Source organism: Colossoma macropomum, unplaced genomic scaffold, assembly GCF_904425465.1.
Source record: "Colossoma macropomum unplaced genomic scaffold, Colossoma_macropomum, whole genome shotgun sequence".
In the NCBI taxonomy this organism is placed as follows: Eukaryota; Metazoa; Chordata; class Actinopteri; order Characiformes; family Serrasalmidae; genus Colossoma; species Colossoma macropomum.
This window is the reverse complement of record NW_023494805.1, coordinates 29,698,111-29,719,161: the sequence shown is the minus strand read 5'-3', so window position 1 is coordinate 29,719,161 and position 21,051 is coordinate 29,698,111. Positions and strand designations below refer to the sequence as shown.

At 39.0% G+C, this 21,051-nt stretch overlaps 1 protein-coding gene across 2 annotated transcripts in view; it reads right to left on the bottom strand.

Annotated features, from left to right (window-relative positions):
* Positions 1 to 21,051, bottom strand: part of svep1 (sushi, von Willebrand factor type A, EGF and pentraxin domain containing 1) — a 142,804-nt gene that overhangs the window by 66,091 nt on the left and 55,662 nt on the right. For both annotated transcript variants that reach the window (XM_036596174.1, XM_036596175.1), the window contains exons 4-6: positions 7,132 to 7,290; positions 5,597 to 5,776; positions 448 to 627 (exon numbers count right to left, since the gene is read on the bottom strand). In XM_036596174.1, the coding sequence (XP_036452067.1) occupies positions 448 to 627; positions 5,597 to 5,776; positions 7,132 to 7,290 (519 nt within the window). The remainder of the gene's footprint in view (positions 1 to 447; positions 628 to 5,596; positions 5,777 to 7,131; positions 7,291 to 21,051) is intronic.

Sequence of the window (21,051 nt, the reverse complement as noted above, 5' to 3'; positions counted from 1 at the left end):
TTTAGGTGTGCTTTCTGCAGAGTCCTCTGTATAGTGTGTCTATTAGATCACAGTGGATATACACTAATGGTTAGCAGATTTTTTTCATACATACTGTTTTTGCAGCAAAAATGAAAAACACATGTATATTATATGTTTTGCATATTTAACAAAACACTTTCTTTTTTTGATGTTAGAGTGTTACTTCCTTTCATGTTGGCCGTAACCTACAATCTTTGCAGTGTGTTCAAATGCAACTTCTCACAGAAGACATAAAGCAATAGTAAGCTGATGGTCATCTGCTGGCCTTGATAGGCACTAGTTCTTTCTCATTCACCTGGTATTTCAGCCTTTGACTCAGCACTGCTGACACATGCTTCATAGCTTCAGAGTCACCAAATTGTACTTACAAATGCACACACACACACACACACACACCCACAGACCTACATAGAGCTTTTAGCTTACCCACACACCGAGGTGGAGGTCCACTCCACTGTGAGTTTGACAGGCAGGTGAGTTTGGCTCTGCCCTCAAGCCTGTAGCCCTGCTGGCAGTGCACTGCACACTCCAGCCTGTAGGGGGAGCCACCCTCACTGCAGTTCAGCTCACCATGTTGAGGAGGAGACAGCACTGGGCACGAACGCACTGCAGAGAACACACACACCAAAAAGCTATCAGGATGTGATGTTGAAAGGCTAAATGTCTAACTTAGAGCACATAATACATAAATTAGGGTAAACAACAACATACTAGGAATGTATGATGATATAGGAATCATATCAGTATTGGTAGGTAATTCCTTCAAAATATACATGTTGGCATTAGACAAATGTTTAGATATTTTGAACTGATACTACTGCGCTAATACAAGTAAATTGAAGACCCAATTTCTACATTTTTATGTATCAGTATTAACATCGGCAGGTATGTATGTGAAAAGTGTCATGCAGGCATCGGCCCGCAATTTCCATATCGAAGCATCTCTACAATATACAGAACAGATGGTGAGAGTAGCAATGAAATTTGGTCCAGGAGGAGCAGAAGAGGGAATAAAAGAATAATAGTCAGTTTGGGGAGGTGTTAAAACATTATTATTTTAATAAATATACATAAAATGATTTTGATATGATACTAGTTCTCGACAACTTCATAATTCTCAAAGATTTTGTTTGAAGCTGTAAAAATAAATTGAAAAAAGAAATGTAGATGTGGCCAGAATAATGAACTAACTCATAAAGCTGTATTGCTCTCACAGCTCTGTATATCGGTCTCATAGCTTTGTATGTGTGAGTGGAAACTATATAAGTGGATGCTGCCAGAGAATACACATTAATACATGTGAGACAGTGTGATATGTGTGGACATCTGAACAGTTGTCCTGCTGTGTGTGCATATGTGTGTGTAAGCTGCAAAAGGCTATGTCGACAGGATAAAGAAGAACAGCTTTACGAGCCCTGTCCACACACACACACACACACACACACGAAGAGCACTACACACTGGCTGGTGAAGGAGCTGTTATAGATTAGGCTTTCTGCAGGTGATGAAATATGTAGTGAGCTACAGGCCCTCTGAGGCCTAGACTGTATAAAGCATGAACACCATAAAAGCAGTATGTTCTCCTACTGGGAGGCAGGGAGAATAGGTGAAGACAGGTAGAGGTAAGGTGAGGTCTGAGTGATATCACACCACAGTTCTAACTCTCCCTTTATGCTACTATTATCAGCAAACTGGTTTACCTGACGAGGTCCCCCATGGTATATCCACTATTATAAAACAGATAGTTCTGATCATGAAATATGATTGGCTGAGCTGCGTTCTAAGCCGTTGTAAAATACACAATATACGCGCACCTATGACCACCTCACAACAGCGGAACTCTGTATTACTACACCACGAAAAAAAAAAAATCTTAGAAATCATTAAAAGTCTCTGTTGTTTCCTGGTTATGTTACTTATGGTCAATAATAGTATTTTGTGTTTTCAAATTACATTTTGTTACAGAGGAGTTATTGTAATAAAGTAAGGAGGTTCGATGTTTTTGTTTAAATTTAAAGTGGCTGGGCTGGTTTTGATGGCCTTGAATCTTTGACCAGAGGGAAGTGGCTAAAGAGGTGATGTCTAGGATGAAAGGGGTCAGCTGCAATTTTGCCGGCACGCTTTGTCACCCTGCTGTTGTAGATGTCCAGACTACACCCAATGATCCTCTCTGCTGTCCTGACTGGAGTTTGGCTCATTCTTGTGAGGTGAAGGAAGCAAACCAGATGGTTATGGATGACGTGAGAATGGACTCAGTGATCTCTGTGTAGAACTGGATCATCAGGCTCTGTACAGGTTGAATTTCTTCAGCTGTCTGAGGAAGAGCTCTGCTGTGCTCTCTTGGCTATGGAGACTGTGTTCCTCTCCCACTTCAGGTCTCTGGACATGGTGGTGGATGGTATGGTGGTTAGGGAGGGTTGCACCTGAAGTCCACCACCATCTCTACGTCTTTTGTGTGTGGAGACCAGCTGCTTGACTGTGAAAGTCTCTCAGAATGATGAGTAATGAGTCCAGATTCCCTCTTTCTACTTTCATTATCTGACCAGCCGGCAGTTTCTGTGTGTTGCTCGTGGCGTGTTTGGTGGAATGCAAACAGCGACCATAATGAAAGAAGAAAACTGGGAGAGTAGAATGGCTTGCAGTTGCTAAAAAGTGACTCTAGTAACTCCATGATTTTAATAGTACTGAGACGTCTTTACACGAGCGTTTGTTAGTATTGTTTAGCATAAGTATTTCTTCAAATTTGTTGAGTAAATATCACAGATTGGAGAGACATTTTTTGTCATTTTTTCAGTTTATGACATAATTTGAAAATGCATGTTGCCATTTTTATTGTGTGTAAGTTTCATGATGAATTGACCAAAAAAAAACAGCCTGAAATTACTTGGAAAAATGTCCAGTTCCATTCACTTATGTTAAAAGTAAAGTATGTTTTTTCCTTTTCCTCTAAAGTTATCATCTTGGAGGTACGAGGTTTTGTTCCGACAACAGTGATATACTCATTGTGGACAGGTACGTGGAGGGCATAATAAAGCAAAATAGACCTTAAAGAGTTAATTTTCTTTCAGATTTACCACTGTTAAATCATGGTCAACATTACGTATTAAGATCCAGAAGACATGTGTATGTTAATGGTCATAAATAACATGGCTACATTTGTGTTAAAGACATCGCAGCCCCATGACATGTGTTAATGTATATGTTAATATACACACTCTACACATGCAAATGCTGAGAACTTTTCTTAAGAATATCTTTCGTATGAAATTTAAGTATATTTTTATAAATGAGGCTGAATGTATCCCTGCTGAAAAAAAAAACAGCACAGATTAGCTTGCATTCCATGCTGGTCTAAGCTGGTCTATGCTGGTTTATGCTGATCTAGCTCCGATCTGGTGCTAATTTAGATGGTCACCTAGCGTGCACATGCTGGTTGACCAGCATAGCAGCATCCAAAACACAACATATGATGGGTTGTGGTGACCAGCATATTAATTCACCACAATGTGTAGGTTTTGCTGGTGACTAGCCATGCTAGGCTATGCTGGTTTGTCTAGCAGAGATATCATGGAAAAAAAGAAAATTCTTGAAAGTGGTTTATAATGCATTTTGGAACAAAACCTTTCAAATATTGAGAGGTGTAAACAAACCTTTGGATGCTACTATAAATAACTCCACAGCCAACATAGCACAAGAACAGAGTTGGTAGTGGCCATTTCTGACAATTAACATTTCAAATGGTCCTTATCAAAAGTACATACAAGGTGAGGACATGTCCTCACTCAGAGGTGTAAAGAGTACTGAAAATCCCTACTCTAGTACAAGTACTGTTACTGTAGTGATAATTTACTCAAGTACAAGTAAAAGTGTTAGTAAATAAAATTACTCAAGTAAGATTAAATAAGTAGTTCGTTGAAGAACTACTTAAGTACCGAGTTACTTAGTTACTTTTTCATATTTCTGCTGTCACAACCTGAACATACTTCTGAGCTGATTCAGCTACATCATTAGAAATAATCTGTACAGAAAAACACTAAAGCTAAAGTTCTGAGAGCTGAGACTGATCACAGTCCGCTCTGCTACTGAATATTAACACAGTTTTCTGTGAGCTGTGTAAGTAATGAGGTTTACATTAAACTGCATGCATTTCATGGTTAGACGATTATATAAGATGTCCTAGTTTATCTGTTTCCAGTAAAGTATTTCAGAATCCCTGAAAGACTGTGCAGAGGATGTTACTGTTTCAATAAGTACATTTAGGAGAAAAAAAGAGTCAAAATTATGAGTAAATTGCTTAATTAATAATGTGATTTTAGTGACAGTCCTGCTGCCCATCAGCTCCCTGGACTCTAGATTACGTTAATAGGTGTGAACCTTGCACAGCCCTCAAACTGTATATTTTCACTGATATCTGTTCAGAACATTTACACCATTAAAATAAGCAGCAACATCAACAATTTACCCAGCACTGATTTATTTCACTAATCATGCTGATCACATCATACAGAATCAGACATCGTTACTGCATTTTTCACAGTTAAACAGCTACACAGCCTCTCACAGTTAAAGACAAACACCAAGGCAGAGAGAGAGAGAGAGAGAGAGAGAGAGAGAGAGAGAGAGAGAGAGAGAGAGAGAGAGAGAGAGAGGGCGGGCAGGCAGGGGGGAGGGATCAGATCAGGCCTGTCAACGACAGCACTACGGAATCACTGCTCAGGGTTGATAAAGATGCTGCATTAGACTAGATTTCTTGTCTCCAAAACAGCAGCTAAACTAGGCTGTATAAACAGGTAAACTGTAGTCTGTGGGCGACACCTGTTAACTAAAGTAGCTCACAGGCACTGTAATAAAATATACCCAGCAGATTTCAAGTTTAATAAACAGAATCATTATAAAAGAAAGAAGAAACTCGTAAACACGGTACCTGTTCAGCTCAGACAGCTCGGCTAACGCTGCCTCAGGCTGGAGTCGAGTTGTGAGAGCGGATCTCAGCAGGTTTCGTGTTTGGCCGCTGATAATAACGCCGTTTTCTTTAGTTCGTGTGAAAATGAATACAGGGTCTGTTCCTCGTGTGTGCTGGTTCAGTTCTCCTCTGTCCTTCTTTACTAAACAGGGCATCTCTGTACTGTTTTTCCTAACGGAACTGCTGATTTTTGATTGGTGAATCTTTTAATTTTAACCGCCCTTCGTTCGCATTGGTGTCTGAGCTGATGCGCTCATCATTTATTTTTACTCTGTAACGTTATGCAAATTAAAGTAGCGAAGTAAAAGTATTTTATTAAAAATTAACTGAAGTAAGAGTAAAAGTACTACGATTAAATTCTACTCCAAAAAGTACCGTTACAGGGAAAACTATACTCAATTACAGTAACGAGAGTAAATGTAATTCGTTACTTACACCTCTGTCCTCACTGTAAATGATGACTATGACTATGAGAAAGTTTATTTCTGCAGAGTGTGCAGGAAAGTGTATTATAAGAGCATTTGAGGAAAATGTGCATACACATCAATTTCCGGATCAAGTGTTCTCAGTACTGAACAGTAAGAGTGTGTGTGTGTGTGTGTTTAGTCTGACCTGTGCAGATGGGTGGAGCTCCAGACCAGGTGCCATCTGCCTGGCACAGTCTGATACTGTTGCCCTGCAGCTCATAGCCTGGCATACAGCGCACGCCACATGCTGAGTTATACTGATTATTACACACGTTCTGGATGAAGAAACCATTCTCTGGAGGAGAGAGGGCCTCACACACCACAGCTACAGAGAGAGAGAGATTTTGGACATTTTTGCTCATTAGTCTCACGCACACAAAATATTCTTTATACAATACATTATGTGAAATATTAGCATGTGTAAATATTAGGGCTGTCAGGCAATTAAAATACTTAATTGAAATGAATTGCATTATTTGGGGAGTAATTATGATGAATCACATTTATCTTATTTGCTCAAATTTGACCCCAATTGAATATATTTTCCCCCATTTACAAGCAGTGCATTTTGCCATAGATGCATGAGTAAACAAGATAAGCTCCAGAATATATTCAGTGGATTCAAATGTACTCAGCATGTATTTATTATTTTTAATAATTCAATAACATTATTTTCATCATGTGAACGCAAGGTTCACATGCACCTGAACATAAATATCATGTGATTTCATTTGAGTGGAGGTTTCCAGTTTTCATCACTGATGTCTGGTGAGAGTAACAGTGGCAGCATATGCCTACCAAATGCTGTATATATCATATACATCAAATATACAGTCAGTGGTCCTAACTCATATATGGTTGTAGCCTCTTGCTCTTGCTTTCATTCACACAACTCGTGGATACTTGTTAAAACTTTGCATAGTTCTGCAGTGAGTACTGTTTAGTAAAAGTCTGCCAAAGGTGCTGAAGGTATTGCTTTAAAAGCCATTTAAAAGCTGTATTTGAATGAGAGGGCTACAATCATGGATTCCGTCATAGCAAAATACAGCAAGTGCACTGCAGCTGAGCTTCAGCCTGGAACTACTATGGATGATCAGAAGGGTCAAAATAAGTATTAATGGTGTTAAAAAAATATTTTTGTTAATAGCATATTGTGTAATTATTAGGCTGTGACAGCTCTAGTAAACACAAATCAAGAAAAGTAGCATATTCACATGTAAAAATCGACATACACTTACTAGCCTTTTTTTTAGACCTTACATTGTTGGTACACTTTGTAGGTGTACCATAAGAAACTACAGCTCTGTAGATTATTTGTACATGCAGAAATAGTATAAATCATCCTCCAGTGTTTCACCAGTGGTCATTATATATTTTCCAGCAGCGAACATGCTATTATTCAATTACCATGTTTGTGTCACTTCTGGGTTGACACTTATCCACAAGACAAATATTCTCTAGTCATTAATAGTCCTCTGGTGGTCCCTTTCCATTGATAGATGGGGTACAGAGGGGATTGATTAATTGTGCAGCAACAGATGCAGTAAACCTACAAAGGGCACCTAATTTGGTAGATGTTTCTGATGAAATAGCCACTTAGTGTATATACAAGGTAAGTGTGCCTAATAGATGAATAAAAATAAATCACTTCATGCATATACATCATCATTAGGCGTGTACCTTGGCAGGTGTTGTTGTGCAGTGTGTATCCGTCTTTACACACACAATCACTGATGTCTGTGCTGCCGGGCCTTGACGTGTGCTGAGGGTTAGGACATGGCAAACACGTCCCTATACCACCTGGCGCTGCCTCAGGCTTGTATGTACCTGGTGGACACGCTGCAGAGAGAGAGAGAATTTATGTGATACTCGATAACACAATATATTTGCAAGGCATAGTTCAAAAACACTGCAATAATGTAAATGCTGTTTCATTTGATTTTGAAAATCAAACAAAAAAGAGATAAAGGTCTTAGTATATTTCATGCTACATGTTACATACATACATGCTCACTATGATAAAGAATGAGATATAGCCTATATGTCTTTTATAGGGCTGTAAACAGCTATAAAAAATGTAAAATGGATAGTTGAGACAGAGGGGACAGAGAAGACGGTCTGTAAAGTTAAATATTGAGGACACAACTCTGATGCAATGCTACTGCAACCTTTAACGCATCTAACACCAGACACATTGTATAATTTGGAAACCACAGCTAAATAACCAGAATTCCTGAGATTTCCCGAGGTTTTGCAAATGTAATGCATCAATGGAACTTTGCAAGTTTTTTAGGAGAAATTGCCGGATAAATGACCAAGAATTTGCCCTCTCTTTGTGAAACTGACCTCACATCTGTTTATGTGCAAATATCAAAGGCGTTTCTCTTAAGTGGGGTTGAAAAAAAACAGACCGCCACAATCAATGGCTTTACTGTAGCATCTGGCTAGACGCTGTGGCCCAGTCAAAGTGCAGGAAACCTTGGTTGGACCTAATGTCTCAGACTAAAGGTCCTTTCAGTGCAGGACCTAATGAAGCACTCATATGTTAAAAATGTTTATTTCCTGCATCACTTCAAAATCTGAGCTACCCTCTTTCTCTTTCTCATTATTGCTATGGCAAGAGCCAGTCGTTGCCGGGGGAGACGCATCTTGGTGCCAACAAACACTCATTCCCCACCTAAACAGTTTGGGTCGGCCAAACACTGTGAGCTGCCCATTCAGTTCATCTGGCACCATGACAGCTCTGGCAAAAAACAACCGACATCAAACAGATTGTACACTCTGGATCTAAATGACTCTGCTGCGGCCAGAGGAGAGACTCTGAGCTGATAGTTTAGGTGGCCACTCAGACAACCTTCATTTTGTTCCTTGGGTTACATGACATGCGTATGATGTTAAGTGTAAAGGTTTTCTTGTTCGGTCCTTCATCCAGGCGCTTTGGCTTCCTCCTGTAGCTTAATTTCAAAGGTTTGCAGAAAGCCTAGTTATTTTAATGTGAATAATATTTTACTCGTTGTGAAACAGAGGAAGTAGTGTGCTGGGGTTAGCTGGTTTTAATGGCTGGCAGTGGTGGATACTGACCCAGGCCTGGAGATTATGTACACATAGTAGAGGTGTTACGATTTTTTTCAGTACAGGGGGTACAGTTGTGTTGTGGTAAGTGTAACACTAGGTTGACGAACCACACACTCGCGGATATAAAATAAACCATAAGGTTTATTAAAAGGAGGATTAACCAAAGGAACAAGGTTTACACCAGACCAGGTCAAAAACCAGAGCAGCAAAACACGATACACAGCAAAAATTTAAGTAGATAAACAAGCGAGGGCCACAACCAAAGAGCCAATAAATGGGTAACCTGAGCCAAAAGGGTAGATCTGAAAAACAACAATGAGAAACAAAATGAAGCCATAACAGTATAACAAGAGAAAGGCTTGGTATGTACTGATGAAACAGAGACAATACTTCGCAAAAAGAATGAAACAGGCATATATACACAAGCAAACAGGTGAAAGCAATCAGTATTCAGGTGACTTGGATCTGCTGGTTGACAGATGTTTGACTAGCAGGGTCACATGACAAACTGGGGAATCTTGGGAATTGGAGTTCATAAAGTGGTTGGAGTCTGACTGAGAGCCAGGAAGCATGACAATAAACATATTTGTGAAATTAGACACACTGACATAAAAGGAAATGCCTGCACAACAGTCATACAAATGCTCCCATATCTGCCTGTTTACACTGGTGTGTATTTAAAAGTATATCTTCTACACTATAAAAATGGTTTGTCAATTTAACCTAAAAAAAATATTTTATGTAGGAAAAAGTAAATTAACTAGACTTAGTCAACCTAAACATATACTTTAAATGAACAAATAATGCTAGTACAATTGCTTGTTGCTACTTGAAGTAATTTTTAGATTGATCTTTGACTTTAGATGTATCATAGGGGAGGAACAGATAGATAGATAGATAGATAGATAGATAGATAGATAGATAGAGAGAGAGAGAGAGAGAGAGCATGAAGAGAGTAAAGTGAGGAAGCAGGAAAGGGGGAAGAGAGCAAGGAGAGAGAGAAGGAGAAAGAGAGTGTAGGGAGAGAGAAGGAAGAGAGAGAGGGGGAGATAGAGAGTGAAGAAAGCAAAAGGAGAAGACAGAGCAATGACGGAACAAGAGCAGGAAGAGAGGGAGAGAAAAGGAAATGAGAGTGAGAGAAAGAGGGAGACAGAGAAAGAGAGAAGGAAGAGTGAAAGAGCAACAAAGAGAGCAAGAAGAGCAAGAGGAGAAGACAGAGAAAAGGCAACAGATACAGAAAGAGGGAAAGAAAGTTAGAGAGAGAGAGAGAGAGAGAGAGAGAGAGAGAGAGAGAGAGATGGGAAAGTAAAAGAGCAACAGAGAGAGCAGGAAGAGTGAGAGAAGAAGAGAGAAGTTATAGAGAGAGGAGAAGAAATTTAAGGAGAAAGAGAGAGACAATAATGGAGAGAGAAAACATGAGAGAGAAGAGAAAAAGGGAAACAGAGAGAGACGGGAGAGTGAAAGAGCAACAGAGAGAAGGTAGAGAGAGAGAGAGAGAGAGAGAGAGAGAGAGAGAGAGAGAGAGAGAGGGAGAAAGAGAAAGAGAGATAAAGATGACCAGAAAGGGACAGAAAAGGACAAATCGAGATAGAGAGAAACAGATGGTGGAGTGTGACATCAGAAAAGAGAGACAGATGGGAAACTTCATGACTGACAGATACAGAGAGACAGACAGAGAGATATACAGCCAAAGGAAGAGACAGGCAATGAGAAAATTGTGTCTGTATGTGAACCAAAAGCAGACAGATGGAGACGGGTGGGACGGGAAAGAGAGCACTGAAAGAATGAAAGACAGCAAGAAGGATGATGGATTACCTCATAAAAAAAGCAAGAGAAAAGTAAAACGCAGGAAAAAGTTCATGAACAAATCTGTTGGAGAGAAAGAAACACGCTTTATCTTCCTGTGACGACTTCATAGACGTAGTGTGTGAAAAGATTGTGAAGATGAACACGGCTTATGCTGCAAAGATCTAGAGATGATCATAAACTCAGACAAAAGAGTCTCATTAGAAGTGGGACCTTTAAAAAGTACACAAACGAGCTGAGAAAATTAAACTGTGTTTATTAAATTAGTATATGTTTTAGGGTCTGTATCGTGGAAAACTGAATTTTCCTCTCTTTTTTTTGATGTAGTACATAAACACTGTTACAGGCTTCAAGACAGTTCACTCCCCAGTCCATACAATTAATTTTCGGAAACTTGGCTGCAAAACAATCCACTGTTTATTGTGATGTCACACAAAGCATCTGCCCATTCACACAGAAGTTATTCAGAGTGTTTCAGCCCAGGCTGCTTTTTGAATTAGGCACAATACAGGACGGCCTGTTTATTTCTAAGAAATGAAGAGAGGCTGAAAAATGGTCATGTAAAAGTCAATTATGGCGGTCCAGGGGGAAAAATAAAATATAAGGAAACATTACAAAACAAACTACTTGTGAAAAGTTTGTGGTCACCTTGCCTTCTTTTGACAATTTTTCACTGCTGTTTTTCAATTGAAGAAGAAATAAGGTTTTGTTAACATAAAACAGCTAGTTGTAAATATTGTGCATGTACTTTGTAAGAGCTGATGTTCCACAAAGCATCTTACTTGGTAGGAAGAGCCAGCTTTCTTTTGCAAACTATTTTTAAAAGTTAATACTGAAACTCTCTTGGCTTGAAGGGTAGTTTAAACAGCTGAAAGATTTGAGAGCTGACGAATGAGTGATGACATCCCAACAAGGGAATACAATGTAGTGGCCGTCTGTCTGGGTAACGACATGATTTCTGGTTGTTTTATTGAAGAAAGCACCTGATTGTTGCAGATTGTTTGTGTCCCCCTCTGGCGAGACTCGACCTGGACTCTCCCTGGCTCTGACCACACTTCTCCTGTCCCACACACCTGCAGCTCCTTTTGGACTCATTAAGACTGCTTTGTTTCCACCATGTGTTTGAGAAGTCTCTGTGTTTGTCACTTGAGTTGTGTTATTGTGCTTGGTTTTCCCTGGTTTTGACCCCTGCTACACTCTTTGTTGTTTCTGAATATGGATATGCATCTTTTCCTCTCCCTGCCTGTGTGTTAACCCCTGCCTGCTACAACTATGAGTACTGAAATGCCCCTAATAAAGTCACTTCACGCTTGCAACCTGCCTCAGCCCCCACATTACAGTTTAGCTGAATTTATCACTATCATGCTTTGTATGTAGATGAATACTTTTGTTAAATTAATGAATTGAATGTAATTTGTTTTTGTTTAGTTAAGCTATCCTTATGGTCCTCTCAACCTTCACGTTTATTATCACGTTTATAGTCCAGTCTGTTTCTACCAGTGCAAGTGCATTATCAGAGAAATTTGACACTAGGTGTCCCAAAACATTTGATGAGCGGCTTATATACAAAAGACCACTCCTAACCTTGTAGTGACACTGATGTGTGTAAAACTGTGTCTGATACATTTATACCAGTGCTACACACACTACAATGCAACTGCCATGTCAGTGTCACTGCTGTGCTGAGAATAATAGTCCAGCACCCAAATATAATTTTGATCCATAGCAGTCTTGTGATAAGTAACTTGCTCATGATGAATGAGGTAGAGGAGGGCTGATAAATTACACAGCAATGGATAAACAATATAGTGGAGCTCTGATGCAGTGTGTGGAAGTACAAGGCAGGCATTTCTGATCAAGTGGACAGTGGATGCATACTGTGAAGGCCAGTTGATACTTTAAGTGAAAGCACTTCTAAAACACATCATCAGTACACAATGCTAAATTTTTTTTTACCAGGATCTCTATGTTTCCTCCTCTTTAATTCTTTAGGCCTTTTAGGATTGAGGCTTGCTTACATCTCAGCAGGAACCTTTGGCCAGGGCCATCAGCAGTAATGACACACTACAGTTACCCATGCAGAGTTTAGCAGAGGTTCTCTCTTTCTGGAGACTTCAATCAGTTTTACTGCAATTCTGTAATGTTTAGCCTCAGAAATTGTGAAGCTCCAGCTATGATCTGATCTGACAGCAGCTGTGTGCCACCTTTGGATGGATAAACTTTTGACACTAGCAAGGGAAGCAGGTTCCAGATCAGTCTTTCAGACTAGCACTGGTGCTAATTGCAATCTGGAGCACTGCTGGCCAGCTGTGTGTCGCATAACTCTGAGGTAATGAGCTTCAAACCCTTACTTCCTCCCGGAAACCCACAACTGAGGGAGAAAACAGAGAGAAAGGAGCTGACCCAGAGCACAGCAGAGCAGAGGGACTAAAATACCCTGTGGAAGGAGGAAGGAGAGCAGGAGGATGGAGAGTGTTAGTAGGCCTTTAACAGTTGAGTGAGTGTGCAGGACATGCATTCAGTTCCAGCAGTTCCTCAGCTCTGTCATAAAAGCTGAACCCTTCAGAAACGATATGGACTCTTTGAACGGGCTAATAGTTCATCTTGCATTTATCTCTCCACCAAAGGGTTAGAAGCTGGAGTTATTGTCAGCTATAACAAAAGCATAACATAATTTGATATTAATTAGCTCAGATTTTTAGCTCATATAAACAGGCAGAGAAATGCCGTTGAATGTTTGGATTCTGTACTCCTCCATTTTGTTAAAAAAGGGTTAAAAATGAAAAAGCTATTGGCAAAACCTCTATGTTCTTACAACTGCTTTGTGCTCAAGCTGCTAGTGTGGCTCTGCACATCCTTCACACAACTAAAATCAATAGAAAATGATTTTTCAGATTCTTAGAAAATGTGGATAAAAAGAAAGAGATTTTTATTTAAGGACTGCAAATTTTGGAAATTTACAGATGGTTTGCAATTCATAAGAGTGCAGTTGATATTAGCTAATGTCACTCTTTATCTGGCGAATAAAACTAGCTAGAAAACTGTAATGTTACTGAAAACGTACTGACACAATGAATTTTCCTGTTGTCAATCATGTCGTTCATGACCTGTAGGTAGCTTTGACAATGAGGTCAGACAAAAACCACCTTGTGTAAAGTCAGGGGGACATGTCCCCCACCACCAGTGGAAATTAGGCCTATTCTTAGCCCTCAAAAACTAGACAAACTAGAAGTATGGTTTCCTTCTGTCCTGCATTCTTGCCATGGCCCATCTTCTCCCAGAGATTTGTCATCTGAAACATCCTCACAGATCCAGTTCACAGGACCATTGCATAACCCACTAACCCCACATGCATACCAGAGCAGAACGATGCACTCTTCTCTCCATTTTTCTGTACAGTGCTGGGGATAATTCAGTCTGGCTCTGCTCACAGGCATGCAAGCCAGAGGCTTCTAATCACCAGAGCCTTCTGGATTCTCCAAACATGGCCGAGACCCGAGCGCGAGGATTTGAAAGCTGCGGAAACAAGCAAAGTGGATCCAGAGGACCAGCTCCACACATCTGCTCCAGACACACACGCATGCAGGGGAGCGCAGTGTCAGAGCTGCTGACACCAGCAGAATCACAGCCGGCCATATTCTCATCCTCACTGCCATCCACCCATTTCACTGTCATCTCGGTGAACACTACTATTATATTACTATTACACTATATAAAAATATGTATACTATTCATATTTATTTATTTTTAACTCCCATAACATAATATTTATTATTTAAATTTGTAGTTTACTGAAGCTAGTGGAGAAACCAATCTATAAGACAATTTATTTACAGGTATATTATCCCTTTAAGAGAAATCACTTAACTTTTACCTATCAATAATCACGTTTTTAGACACTCCACACATTTATTCTTCATTTGTGGTTTTCTTCTGACATCATGGTTCATTTTCATTATACATCTCAAATATGTAATTTCATGGCATAACATGTTGAAATAGATTTCTATATGTTACCACACGAAATCACATCATCACGTGAAACATATCATGTTTACAAAAAAAACATGGGCAATTTCAGGGTGTAACGTTACATATGATCAAATGTTATTATGTAAACGTGTTTATAGATGCATGTGGCTGTTCTGTAAGGAATATTATGGTATTTTAACCCTATTTAGCCCTAATTATTGGCAAGAGCATGTTGCAATTTTGTAATGATAATTATCTTAGATCAGTCAAACAATCAGTTTCACTACCTGTGCAGTTTTTTATAGCATATTTTTACAATAATTGTATCATTCTGTTGAAAACTACTTGCTAATTAATCACTGACTTTACTCTGCAGCTAATCGTTATTAATTCTTTTCTTTAGCACATACAAAAAAGAAAATGCATACAGTAAACAACTTCTTTAAAATACTGTTCAGCCCATTTGGTCAGATTCTGAAGAAGAGTATAATAGTAGGATTACATTAAATTCTAGGCTTGTTGTTGACCCCTAAGCTTTTATCAGTGCAATGCAAATATTGAAATAACTGAGCTGGACTCTGATATTCCAACAATTTTATGGCTCTGTCCGTAACGAAAACACTATTATTGTCTTTAACTACACATGTTAAAGCAAATTAATGTCATATTCACTAAAATTCTAAAATGTGCAGGTTAGTTTGGCCTTCAGGACCAGGATTGGGAAGAATTGGGATGTCGTCAGACGTAATACAGTGAACATAAAGGACACCCTGTGATAAATTATGCATGCATAAGATTCTTAACTTCTTGTTGTTGAGAACGTTGGGATATTTGTCTGTTAATATGATCCCCCAATGCATTAAAAATCCTCACACTGTATCACTGATATTATAGCAGTGTAAAATACAGAGTCAGCAGATGTCCTTGTCAAAACCATCAGAATCACTAATAAAGAAAGTTGGGCTCATGTATGTGTAAACCGTGCCCTGCTTCTGGATCCACTCTATCACCATCATTTATCTAGTGTTATCAGGTAGGAATGCTCACAGTTGGCAACTTTATTTTCAAATAAAAGTTCACATAAAAACACATTTTTTTTTATTACTTATTTTGGTTGCACTTTAGTTTTTTTCCCCAATGACAATGATTTACATATTTTTAAATGATTTTTGTAATGAAACAAAAACAACCACACTTCACTGAACTCATTTGAATTAAACGTATAGATTTTGTTACTGTGCCTTCAAGACTGATATACGTAACTCCACTCTGATTGGTTGTCCTGTATTGCGCCTCAGCAATCCAGCTGAAATGTACAGAACAAACTGGTATGAAATACAAACAAATATATATATGTGTGTGTGTGTTTGTGTGTTGTGTGGACTGAAGAGTGCACGAGGGTGCAAAAGCTTCAACAATGTTTACACACTAATTATTTATTTAAACTAATTTTCCAAGAGGTGGGATCTTAAAAGCTGATTCTTTTGAGCTGTTTCCCTTGTTTTCGTTCTTGTTCTATTAATTATAGTTATAGAACTATTTTATTTTCACATGATGCAGAATGTGAAACTGTGTGAATATGAGAAAATATGAAGATTTTGAGCACTGAGGATGTAGGATTAGAGCGTGAAATCCCACTGAAAGCCTCAGACCGTAGATGAAGGCTAAATGTAGGGTTTAACCACAGTGCTGGGCCTCTCTGAAATCCACTGAGCTCCTCCACATCCTCTCTTTTATACTGGAAAGAGGAGTAAACATCACGCTATGTCACACTTCCTGTAAAAGCAAACATTTACTTGGTATAGCCTTGCATGATATGAGCTGGGTCATAAAAACAAGCAAGACAATAGCAGTAACAAAACATAATATTACTCACACCCACCACAGCCAGTTTCTTTTAAAATTATTACTGGTCAGCACCAAACATAGTAAATGGGACACCAACATGTCATCCTCACAGCTGAAAGTCGTTAGAGCCACAGATGAACTTAAGTTCAAACTTGTAGGAAGTGTCCTCAGTGTTGGCGTGTCCATTCAGGAAAATCACGCAATCGCTAAGGCTGCAATTGAACAAGCACAGCAAAATATACCAAACTATTCTGTCACCTGTGAAGAACATCAACACAGAGTGCATCACTTTACCAAGCTCTCTGTGAGTGCCAAATGAATGTGTGTATGAAGCGAAAGGCTGAGAAACATTGACACATTCTAACAGGCAGCATCCACTACAGTGTTTCATGAGCAGACAGAATAAATCCGGTCTCTGCTCTTACCATGCCTGTCAAAAGGAGGAGAGTGGTGGATTAAACTCATAGATATACATGCGTAGAGGCCGCATTAGGTTTAGCTGGGCACATTAACACGGCCACCACCTTTGGGCAGTCAATACCGTAGCTGAACTACATACAGTACAGTTACAGAGCAGCAGCTGAAAAAGGTAAATCCCAAAATTCTACTATTATTAAAGAACATAGCACTAAGAAAGTGAGATAGGATTATGTACAGGAGAGAACCCAGTGAGTGCCAGTTTCTATGATGTTTATAGATTTGACCATATGGTTGGTGAAGCACAGGGAATTGGTATAATTGTTTTTCCTCTGGTTTTATATGAAGCATATATCTTTTCATAACTTATATGTATTATTCTACTGAATTGGTTTAAAGTCAGAGTTAAAAACACTTATTATACATTAAAACAATCATAACACCACCAAAACAAATGTTTTAGTAGTGATGAAAATGTGGGATAGGTATAAAAGATAGATAGAAAATATATAACAAATATTGAAACAACAACAACAACAACAACAAAGTAAGTATAATTTTCACAAGTTGAAATTTACAGGTTAGGGTTTGAGACAGTCACCTCCCCATAGAAAGCATCCTTTAAATATTTAGTTTTTTACTATCTCCATTAATGCCTTGGGTTTTAAATATATCATAACATATTCCTTCTAAATATCTAAGGTGTATATACTTTGATTATTACAAAACTGTAGGACCACAGTTTGAACTAATTCAGTAGAATGATGATTGACACTGTCATGGGTTTTGCTGATGAGACCATTGTGAAGCTTGTGCTAAACTCAGTGGTATCAGACTATAACGCCAGGTGCAGTTCGAATAAGTTTCCTGCTGCTCCAGACAGTTGGCCCACATGTTGACAGACAGAGATATTTTTATTTATTTCAAAGCTGCACTATGTACAAATTGATTGTTAAAATTGAAAGAATTCCCATTACAGAGTCAAGAGGAAAAACATCTGCTAAATTATGGTTCTTGCGCTGCTGCGAGTCTCCCTGTGAAGCCTAAAATATTCTTTCAAAAGTCAGAGCTATCAAGTCAGATTTTTGTCAGGTTTTTCAGATCACGTCAGACATCGTCACATATTGACGTCATACACACAGACTCAAAAAGAAGGTCCAGCTTGATATGGCCAGGTTACTTGGGGCATTGCTTACAGTGCTGACCTGTCCGGCATTGAAAGTTAGTGAAAGGAAGGAGAGAGATATTGCTTAATATGGAGACATCAGAACGGCAGACCCAGTCGTCCTCTGTGACGTCACCAGTGGTCAAAGCAAAGAAATGTAGAACTGAAGAGAGTGAGTGTTCTAACAAATTATCCTACCACCGAGCGGTCGTACTGAGCATGCTCATATCATTAGTACTGCACAATAATTCTATGTTTAAAATGTTTTATTATGTTTTTAATGTTAATTAAATTAATTATTCTTTTAATGCTGGTAACATTTTCTGATAAAGACACTTGCCGGCTTCTTGTTAGTTCACTCCACCTTAAATGGTGCAGCAGTTACCTTCTGGTGCCTAAGGTGTTATAATAACTGCTGTAGCATTTAAGGTGGAACGGGAAAATTCAAACAAGATACTGGTGAATAAGACGCTGATTTCAGCTTCATAAAGTGATTTAGGCTATCAAAATATTCTACCTAGAGGTTCTATGCAGGGAGCAATCTATAAATATGCACTATGGTAGGACATTTCGTTAAGGTAGCACAATTCTCTGGCTAGCTAAAAGGTAGAGTGACAGAGCTCAAGCTAAGACCAGAACCAACATTGGCTGGGCTTTTTGGATGTGGTGACAACTCAGTAACCTGAAGAGGTTCAGGAGTGATGCTGAATTGTTCTTCTACACATTTCATACATTTAAGTTTCCATCAGAGAAGTTGCCAATTCCCCAAATTATGTATACATATATATATACAAAGTGCAGCTTTAAGCGTTGAGTACACAGGTGTAAATAAATTGTCAAAATGAAGAAATCTGCTTGGCAGTTTGTGATCATTTTCACATGAAGATTGAGCTCTACCATCAAAAGCATAACCATGGTGACTGTTATGTATTTGATATCATGTCTCTTTTCTCAGAGGGATCATATCATTGCCAGTAAACATCACACAAATACATACATGCAAATCTATCTATTACTTTTCTTGATCAGTGCTTATGTCTGTTATCAGCTTCCTTATTTCAGCTTTGACAGTTCATGTATAGCCAGCTGTGGTTAACCAATGCATTTTCAAAATACAGCACCATGTAAATTTGACATTTAAATAATCAGCAACATGCAGAAATGCCTAATGATAATAACAACACACATTTGGTGAAAAGCGGTTGAGTAATAAGAAAGTTAAGGCCGATTTAATAATGAGAACTTCTCATATCTCAATACATCTGTATTTGTTTACAAGAGTACCTTGACTTCCCCAAAATGGTGGATACATAGACTTATTGGCAGGTGTATCACATGTAAATATGTAGGCTTTAGCTTCTATCTTTCCATCCTTTAGTGCCAATAGGCTGAAGAGAGATCACATTTCTTGTATGTATATCGCTGTTGTCGGGAGAAAACCTCATATCTCCAAAATGGTAACTTTACAGGAAAAGAAAAAACTACTTTACTTTTAAATGTAAGTCAATGGAACCAGACTTTTTCCAAATCATTTTGGGCTGTTTCTTTTGGTCCATTCATCATGAAATTTACACACAACGTAAAGACCAACAGGCATTTTCCAATTATGTCAAAAACTGAAAGATGACAAAAATGGAGATATGAGTTTTTGCTCCATCTATAGGTGGGGCACTGGCTTGGGTGTTGTTGCCTGTTGTTTGTGATATTGCATATCTTCAGGGGTGGCACAATTATTACTAGCCTAGTGTGGCACAATGACGTGCACTAGCCCTGAACCTCCTGAATTTGGATAAAAAAATGGTATCAGGTTGAAAATGCCAGTAATTCAAGGTGCTGTAAAGCTGGACATTACATAGCAAACAACATGTGTTTTAAAACTCTTGTTTCGCATCATGTCAAGAAATCAGTGTCACACAGATATCAAACTGACATCCTGGCATCCAAAAACAAAAGAAGAGAAAAAATAGAGAAAATGTAAGAAAGAAAATAGCATGCAGGGATGATGACTTTGTGACCTTGCTAAACTCTGTTAATCCTTTAGAGACCGTCTGACCTCGCAGTAAGACATCAGTGACCTTACAGAGAGACTCTGAACAAAGAGCAGATGGAGAAAGACAAAAGCCAGCAGCTCCTGCCATGCAGCAGTGAGGCCTATAGAGAGTGTAAATCACTCAGTGTGTATCTGGAGTGTGTTCAGCAGCTGAGTAGGGCACAGTTCTACCATCCAGCCAAACAGCGCAGGAGAAGACTTTCAGAGTGTGTGTGCGTGAGTGTGTGTGTGTGATCATTTTCAAATATTTTCAGGAAAAATGTCCTGATTTTGTAGGAAAACCAGAGAAAAACAGGCCTAACCTGCAGGACCAATAAAACATTCTGGACCTTGTAAAATGTTTAAGCTCAATGTTTCATTGTTTAAAACTGAAAAAAAAAAAACAATCTGTGTTTGGTGACTGAGATGAGAATTAGGGTTAGATTTAGGGCTGGCTTGTTTTCTTATATATGAACCTGAATAAAACAAGTCTCGGGGGTGCAAGTGTGAGTCAAGTCTCAAGTTTCTGTGGTGCAAGTGCAAGTCAAGTCTTGAGTCTTGAATGTCTGGGGTGTAAGTTGAGTCTTGAATGTCTGGGGTGTGAGTTGAGTCTTGAATGTCTGGGGTGTGAGTTGAGTCTTGAATCTCTGGGGTTTGAGTTGAGTCTTGAATGTCTAGGGTTTGAGTTGAGTCTTGAATCTCTGGGGTTTGAGTTGAGTATTGAATCTCTGGGTTGTAAATTGAGTCTTGAATCTTTGGCATTTGAGTTTAGTCTTGAATCTCTGGTTTGTAAGTTGAGTCTTGAATCTCTGTGGTTTGAGTTGAGTCTTGAATCTCTGGGTTGTGAGTTGAGTGTTGAATCTCTGGGTTGTAAGTTGAGTCATGAATCTCTGGGGTTTGAGTTAAGTCTTGAATCTCTGGGTTGTGAGTTGAGCCTTGAATCTCTGGGTTGTAAGTTGAGTCTTGAATCTCTGGAGTGCGAGTGCAAATTGAGTCTTCAGTTTCTGGTGTACTAGTGCAAGTCAAGTCTTGAGGCTCTGGGGTGCAATTCTGTATCAGGTCTCAGAGGTGAAAGTCTGAGTCACGTCTTGAGTCTCTAGCCAATTGTTAGCCAATCATTTCAAGTTGTTTTGCCCCTTTCTTTAAATATTGCATGAATGGTTTTCTATAATAAAAGTCTCACTATTTGAAGCTGTATTGAACATGACAGCACAGTAAGCTGCAGGAGAACTGCAGTGATGAATGTGCATGACCACAGCACAACTGACAAGCACATGCTTAACGTCGA